Here is an 8628-nt window from a genome sequence, read left to right on the forward strand (position 1 = left end):
TGGGCATACAGAAGTGAAACTCTTTTCAGAGTCACCCAGAGAAACAGAATCGACAAAATCCTGAAAATGGAGAGATGTTTAAAATTATATAGAAGGAAAACGAATATATATGGGAGAAACAATTTGTCTAATGGTTTAAATGCCTTGCTGTTATACATAAAAGGGTCTCTCCATACCAACCAAACCACAGTATGCAACCCACTGACTCGGATTTTCATGAAATTTGGTACACATGGTTCATTTGCATATGTAATGACTGGTTTAAAATTTTGGAACTCTTATCTTAAGCTATTTCAAAGCTAGAGAAACTAGAGCAGCCTGATTTTCAGCATAAAATACTAAAAAAATTTCATCCATGGCTGTCGCGACTTCAATAAGTAATTTTAAATTTGAAATTTCCCATACTTTCCTGTGGAATTCTAATATTGTATCAGATTTGTTGTAATCACATTATGAAGGGTCATTTGGGCCTTTCAAATAGAACTATTACTTTACTTTTAAATGTACACAATGTACAATACAAATTCCTGTGTACAGGCTGTAGTTAGTGTCGCAAAACTATGGTTGATATCATTGGAAAGAGGAAAAAATTACCTTTAAAACAGACTGAAAAAAATCTTTGGGGACACGACAACTAAAACAGTGATACAAATAAATAGGATAAGTGTAAAAAAATGACATCATCATAGAATACTTTTCAATTTTCCGGCCCACACCAAGTGTCACTACTGATAACACATCTTCCGAAATGTCTATCATGGGAAATTGCGGTTGGTGTGGTTTGTGGTTAGTGAACAATTATAGTGTTATGTTTTCATTAATATATATATATATATATATATATATATATATATATATATATATATATATATATATATATATATATATATATATATATATATATATATATATATATATAATGGAAGGAAACATTCCACGTGGGAAAAATTATATATAAAAACAAAGATGAGGTGACTTACCGAACAAAAGCGCTGGCAGGTCGATAGACACACAAACATACACACAAAATTCAAGCTTTCGCAACAGACTGTTGCCTCATCAGGAAAGAGGGAAGGAGAGGGGAAGACGAAAGGAAGTGGGTTTTAAGGGAGAGGGTAAGGAGTCATTCCAATCCCGGGAGCGGAAAGACTTACCTTAGGGGGAAAAAAGGACAGGTATACACTCGCACACACGCACATATCCATCCACACATACAGACACAAGCAGACATATTTAAAGACAAAGAGTTTGGGCAGAGATGTCAGTCGAGGCAGAAGTGTAGAGGCAAAGAAGTTGTTGAAAGACAGGTGAGGTATGAGTGGCGGCAACTTGAAATTAGCGGAGATTGAGGCCTGGCGGATGACGAGAAGAGAGGATATACTGAAGGGCAAGTTCCCATCTCCGGAGTTCGGATAGGTTGGTGTTGGTGGGAAGTATCCAGATAACCCGGACGGTGTAACACTGTGCCGAGATGTGCTGGCTGTGCACCAAGGCATGTTTAGCCACAGGGTGATCCTCATTACCAACAAACACTGTCTGCCTGTGTCCATTCATGCGAATGGACAGTTTGTTGCTGGTCATTCCCACATAGAATGCATGACAGTGTAGGCAGGTCAGTTGGTAAATCACGTGGGTGCTTTCACACGTGGCTCTGCCTCTGATCGTGTACACCTTCCGGGTTACAGGACTGGAGTAGGTGGTGGTGGGAGGGTGCATGGGACAGATTTTGCATCGGGGGCGGTTACAAGGATAGGAGCCAGAGGGTAGGGAAGGTGGTTTGGGGATTTCATAGGGATGAACTAACAGGTTACGAAGGTTAGGTGGACGGCGGAAAGACACTCTTGGCGGAGTGGGGAGGATTTCATGAAGGATGGATCTCATTTCAGGGCAGGATTTGAGGAAGTCGTATCCCTGCTGGAGAGCCACATTCAGAGTCTGGTCCAGTCCCGGAAAGTATCCTGTCACAAGTGGGGCACTTTTGTGGTTCTTCTGTGGGGGATTCTGGGTTTGAGGGGACGAGGAAGTGGCTCTGGTTATTTGCTTCTGTACCAGGTCGGGAGGGTAGTTGCGGGATGCGAAAGCTGTTTTCAGGTTGTTGGTGTAATGATTCAGGGATTCCGGACTGGAGCAGATTCGTTTGCCACGAAGACCTAGGCTGTAGGGAAGGGACCGTTTGATGTGGAAGGGGTGGCAGCTGTCATAATGGAGGTACTGTTGCTTGTTGGTGGGTTTGATGTGGACGGACGTGTGAAGTTGGCCATTGGACAGGTGGGGGTCAACGTCAAGGAAAGTGGCATGGGATTTGGATTAGGACCAGGTGAAACTGATGGAACCAAAGGAGTTGAGGTTGGAGAGGAAATTCTGGAGTTCTTCTTCACTGTGAGTCCAGATCATGAAGATGTCATCAATAAATCTGTACCAAACTTTGGGTTGGCAGGCTTGGGTAACCAAGAAGGCTTCCTCTAAGCGACCCATTAATAGGTTGGCGTACGAGGGGGCCATCCTGGTGCCCATGGCTGTTCCCTTTAATTGTTGGTATGTCTGGCCCTCAAAAGTGAAGGAGTTGTGGGTCAGGATGAAGCTGGCTAAGGTGATGAGGAAAGAGGTTTTAGGTAGGGTGGCAGGTGATCGGCGTGAAAGGAAATGCTCCATCGCAGCGAGGCCCTGGACGTGCGGAATATTTGTGTATAAGGACGTGGCATCAATGGTTACAAGGATGGTTTCCGGGGGTAACAGATTGGGTAAGGATTCCAGGCGTTCAAGGAAGTGGTTGGTGTCCTTGATGAAGGATGGGAGACTGCATGTAATGGGTTGAAGGTGTTGATCTACGTAGGCAGAGATACGTTCTGTGGGGGCTTGGTAACCAGCTACAATGGGGCGGCCGGGATGATTGGGTTTGTGGATTTTAGGAAGAAGGTAGAAGGTAGGGGTGCGGGGTGCGGGGTGTCGGTGGGGTCAGGAGGTTGATGGAGTCAGGTGAAAGGTTTTGCAGGGGGCCTAAGGTTCTGAGGATTCCTTGAAGCTCCGCCTGGACATCGGGAATGGGGTTACCTTGGCAAACTTTGTATGTGGTGTTGTCTGAAAGCTGACGCAGTCCCTCAGCCACATACATATTTTTTGCCGCTTCCCACAGGTTTTATCGTCATTATTTCTTCGCCAGACAATTGTTAGCCTCATTTTCATAATCTGCCACCACAAAACCACTTCTTTTAATACATTTACACACAGTTTTTTCGAAATTTTCTCGAATTTCTCCGCCCTTTAACATGTTTTGGCGGCAACACAACCACCTAACCTTTGTGCACATCGTTGTCTACCAACCCAAGTTCACCACAGGATCAACATAGCACAGCTTTAACCAACACTTTTTCGCCTTTTTTCACACCAGATCTCCAGTTGCTTTCTAGTTCACCTTTATCTCTCCCCATATATTTTTATTTTCGTTTTCATTTCAGCCTCATGTTACACTTTCCACCTTCTAATACCATGTCACCCTCACAACACCCCCACAACGACCCCATTACGTTTTATTTACATTCCCTTCCCAAACATGCCTTCACCCTAGCCAGATTACCTTGACGTTGACCTCCATCTGTCCAATGGCCAGCTTCACACGTCCATCCACATCAAACCCACCAACAAGCAGCAGTACCTCCATTATGACAGCTGCCACCCATTCCACATCAAACGGTCCCTTCCCTACAGCCTAGGTCTTCGTGGCAAACGAATCTGCTCCAGTCCGGATTCCCTCAACCATTATACCAACAACCTGAAAACAGCTTTCGCATCCCGCAACTAGCCTCCCGACCTGGTACAGAAGCAAATAACCAGAGCCACTTCCTCATCCCCTCAAACACAGAACCTCCCACAGAAGAATCCCAAAAGTGCCCCACTTGTGACAGGATACTTTCCGGGACTGGATCAGACTCTGAATGTGGCTCTCCAGCAGGGATACGACTTCCTCAAATCCTGCCCTGAAATGAGAACCATCCTTCATGAAATCCTCCCCACTCCACCAAGAGTGTCTTTCCGCCTTCCACCTAACCTTCGTAACCTCTTGGTTCATCCCTATGAAATCCCCAAACCACCTTCCCTATCCTCTGGCTCCTACCCTTGTAACCGCCCCCGGTGTAAAACCTGTCCCATGCACCCTGCCACCACCACCTACTCCATTCCTGTAACCCGGAAGGTGTACACGATCAAAGGCAGAGCCACGTGTGAAAGCACCCACGTGATTTACCAACTGACCTGCCTACACTGTGAAGCTTTCTATGTGGGAATGACCAGTAACAAACTGTCCATTCGCCTGAATGGACACAGGCAGACAGTGTTTGTTGGTAATGAGGATCACCCTGTGGCTAAACATGCCTTGGTGCACAGCCAGCACATCTTGGCACAGTGTTACACCGTCCGGGTGATCTGGATACTTCTCACTAATACCAACCTGTCAGAACTCCGGAGATGGGAACTTGCCCTTCAGTACATCCTCTCTTCTCGTTATCCGCCAGGCCTCAACCTCCTCTAATTTCAAGTTGCCGCCACTCATACCTCACCTGTCATTCAACAAAATCTTTGCCTCTGTACTTCCACCTTGACTGACATCTCTGCCCAAACTTCTTACCTTTACAAATGTCTGCTTGTGTCTGTGTATGTGCGGTTGGATATGGGTGTGTGTGCGAGTGTATACCTGTCCTTTTTTCCCCCTAAGGTAAGTCTTTCCGCTCCCGGGATTGGAATGACTCCTTACCCTCTCCCTTAAAACCCACATCCTTTCATCTTTCCCTCTCCTTCCCTCTTTCCTGACGAAGCAACCGTGGGCTGCGAAAGCTTGAATTTTGTGTGTGTGTGTGTCTGTGTTTGTTTGTTTGTTTGTCTATCGACCTGCCAGCGCTTTCGTTTGGTAAGTCACATCATCTTTGTTGTTAGATATATTTTTCCCACATGGAATGTTTCCCTCTATTATATAAATATATACATATATTTATAAACAGTATGTATTAAAAATTAGCAGCCTGATTCCATCTGTACATTGCACTTTCCAAGATTTTTGGTAAGAACTTTGAACAATGACTTGTATTTATTTAACAGTATAGATGTACAATACAGAGAGACGGTAACCAGATTTGTCACAATGGTTCAAGATATACAGTAATATATTGTTGCAGTAGTGAACATCATAAGGTTAACATAACATGCTAAAATAAGAAAACATTGGTTGCTTTTCATCTTATTGTTAGTGGAATTACCGAATTTATATTTGACTGTGCTTAAAATTTAGCATTCTGGTTTTTAACGTAAAAAGCTTCAGGCTGGACAGACATCTCCACTGAATGTAATTCAGTAGAATCGTATTCAGAAAGCATTTGTAAAATATTTCACAGTGGTAGAGGTACCCTTCATATTAAATTCTTTGTGCACATTGACATTTTATGTAGAATGATGCAACTACAATTTCAATCAGATTGTGCAGGAGTAATTTACATGTAGAAATTTTGGAATTTGGAAATGTGAAAACCAACAGGAGATAGTAAAATATGTGAAAAAAAATATTGTTCTCGCAGACAATAACTACAATGGTGCTAAACACAATCGTGGAGGCTTTTGTAATTTTTGACAATGGCAAGTATTTGTGTCGATGAAACATAATGAATATAATAAAATAACCAGTGACCAAAGAATGCTAACAGACAGCACATAATGTAAGGATGTTGTGACTACAAAGACTAGTCTCCAGTGACCACGAATAATGCAGTGCATGTAGAAGAAAAGTTACAAATTCATAACTATCAAACAATGGAAAATCCAGGATGGAATGTAACAATATTATGAAAAGGAAAGTTGCACTCACCATATAGTGGAGATGCTGTGTTGCAGATAGACATAACAAAAAGACTGTCACAAGTAAATAAAGCTTTGGGCCAGTAAGGCCTTCATCAAAAATAGACGACAGAGACACACCTGGACACCTCACGCAAATGCCAACTGCAGTGTGGTTTCAGTTGCCTGAGACTGCAGTCGTGTGTGCGAGTTGGATTTGCATGAGTGAGTGGTGTGTGTGTGTGTGTGTGTGTGTGTGTGTGTGTGTGTGTGTGTGTGTGAGAGATTTGTTTTTGATGAAGGCCTTATTGGCCGAAAGATTTATTAATTTGTGACAGTCTTTTTGTTGTGCCTATCTGCACCTCAGTATCTCCACTATATGGTGAGCGGCATCTTTCCTTTTCATAATATTGTTAAATTCATAAATATATTACAAACATGTGCAACTGTTCAAATACAAGTTGTAAGCAGTTAAGAAAACCTTTGAACTAAATTGACAGGTGATTACTTTATCTACAGAGTGTTTTTTACCTTTCTGAAAGAGAGCAGTAGACTATTTAATGTTTATTGGGTATTTTATGTAGCTTCTGCTTTGGGAAAATGAGCAGAAGTGAAATTCTTCAATGCTAACTCCACAATACCATTTCCAAAATAATACTTTTAATGTAAATTTTGGAGAATAATTTTCTGAAATCTTTGATATTGTAATATCAACTGTTTCAATGTTTTCTTACTTGTTTCAGGGAATCTGAAGACACAATACTTATGATTTTGAAAGAGATCTATGCTACAATGGGAGTACCACCTGACAGCCATTCAATACAGCAAAACATACCTATTGACAGGGAGCCAAAAACTAACACAGACCCAGATATTTATAATGAACTATCATATTTTGATGGCTCAGAACCACCAACAGGATCTGCTTCATCTGCCAGTGGTACCTCAACTTCGTTCAGTACTCCAAATCCTTCACATCCAGATGGACTTCAGCCAAAAGTTTCTAGCCACCCTATGTATCCATCCACCCAACAAAATGAGCCTGAGAGAACTGTAGGTATGGACCCAACAGCTCCACTGACAGAAAATAAGAATTTAGGGCCACCACCAATTTCAGGTTTTGTGAGAAAATAAACGTACAAGTTTTTATTGCAGACTGCTGAAATATTTGCCAATGAACGTGTAAAATATGTTGCACATAACACAAGTATATATTGCACAAAATGGTGATGCTGTCTTGTATAGATAATTAAATACTGTGTTAAGCTATTTTCATCTCTCTGTGGGATTTCAAATTTTAATATTTATTTTTCATGTAAAATATTGTACAGTTTGTTGTTGAGTTGCTAGACTTACAGTATTTGTGTGCAGTATTTATTGTGTTTCAATGCAGTTGAACAGTGATTTTGAAAGGTATTTTGTTTGGTGTCAGAGTGAATGTACTGAAGGGAATATGTGCAATGTTGTCTCTGTAGTTCTGGTGTATTGTTTTTAATTCAGAGAAAGGGATTCGATTTCTTGGTAATGCTTACATAATGCAACACAGCCGTAACACAAGTTTTCTTGGTCATTAAGCAAAAATGTATTTATCTCTATGCTCCCACTGGGAATTTTGTTTCCAACCAATGCAGATTATGTAACATAACATTACTGAAAGTGACAGTGTGGTGCAGAAGTTGATTTCAAATTGGTTGCATCCAATACATACTTCTGTGAAAACTCGAGCCTTTTTATGAGAGTGGAATCACAGTAAAATAATTGTGGAGGTATGCCGAAAATCATCATACTTCATGTCAAAATGGATAGCTTTAACATTTGTAACTATTGTACATATTTTTTTTTTTTTTTTGTAATACCTCGATACATTATGTAATGTATGTGTGTGATATAAATATCAACATTATTTTTGTTATAAAAATTTAGTCGCATATGGTGACATTATGAAATAACTCTAAATAAAATGATCTTGTTGTTATAACTCTTATGTGTGTGTGACCTTGTGACTCCTACATTTCTTAATTGTTTGTTGGCCTTTCTATAAGGGGAGTCAAACGAAAACTATACACTTCCCGCAAAGGGACCATGGAATGATTTCATTCAGAAGTAATCATCACATGCATTAAGACATTTATCCCACTGGTAGAAGAGATGATCAGTTCCTGCTTTTTAGAATGTAGTCAGCCAGTGATGGGTCCACAACTGCACCATTCTTGCACTTTCTTGTATGACTGAAACTGACATCCATGCATGTCTTTCTACAGGTAACAAAAGATATGAAAATCATGCAGAGTACGATCTAGGCTGTTCAGAGGATGTTGCAGTGTTTTCCAAGCAAATCACTGAAGTATAGCCTTTGTGTGACTGGCAGTGTTGGAGTGCACATTATTGTGCCACAGGATGATTCCACCCAACAGTGTTCTTGGGTGTTTTGGTTTTGTCACATAGCAGTTTCTGCAAAGTGTATTCGTAGCACTGCACATTGGTTGTGATTCCACACCTGAGGAACTCAATGAGCAGAGCGTTCCTGCAGTTGAAGAAAGACCTCATCATTATCTTTTTTGATCCCACCATTTCTAGTCTAAGGGCAAACACTAGCCAGCATGAGAAGCTTACTACATCTCACTGCCAAAGAAATTCAAAGCTGTTCTCACAAGTTCCAGTAAGACCATGATGACCTCCTTCGACTATAGGGGCCCTCTGCCTATAGAATTCCTTAATCATGAGACCACAGTACATGTGCTGCAGTATGGAGACACTTTGCAGAAACTGAGATGTGCCATAAAGTCAAAACAACCAGAAATGCTGTTGGAC

General features: G+C 41.4%; 1 protein-coding gene across 1 annotated transcript in view; it reads left to right on the forward strand.

The window, feature by feature from the left end:
- Positions 1–7689, forward strand: part of LOC126480987 (phospholipase DDHD2) — a 194677-nt gene extending 186988 nt beyond the window's left edge. Inside the window, exon 13 of the mRNA XM_050104426.1 lies at positions 6561–7689. Within this exon, the coding sequence (XP_049960383.1) occupies positions 6561–6951 (391 nt within the window). The 3' untranslated portion in view covers positions 6952–7689. The remainder of the gene's footprint in view (positions 1–6560) is intronic.
- The last annotated feature ends 939 nt before the right edge of the window (positions 7690–8628 follow it).

Source organism: Schistocerca serialis, chromosome 5, assembly GCF_023864345.2.
Source record: "Schistocerca serialis cubense isolate TAMUIC-IGC-003099 chromosome 5, iqSchSeri2.2, whole genome shotgun sequence".
Taxonomy (NCBI): domain Eukaryota; kingdom Metazoa; phylum Arthropoda; class Insecta; order Orthoptera; family Acrididae; genus Schistocerca; species Schistocerca serialis.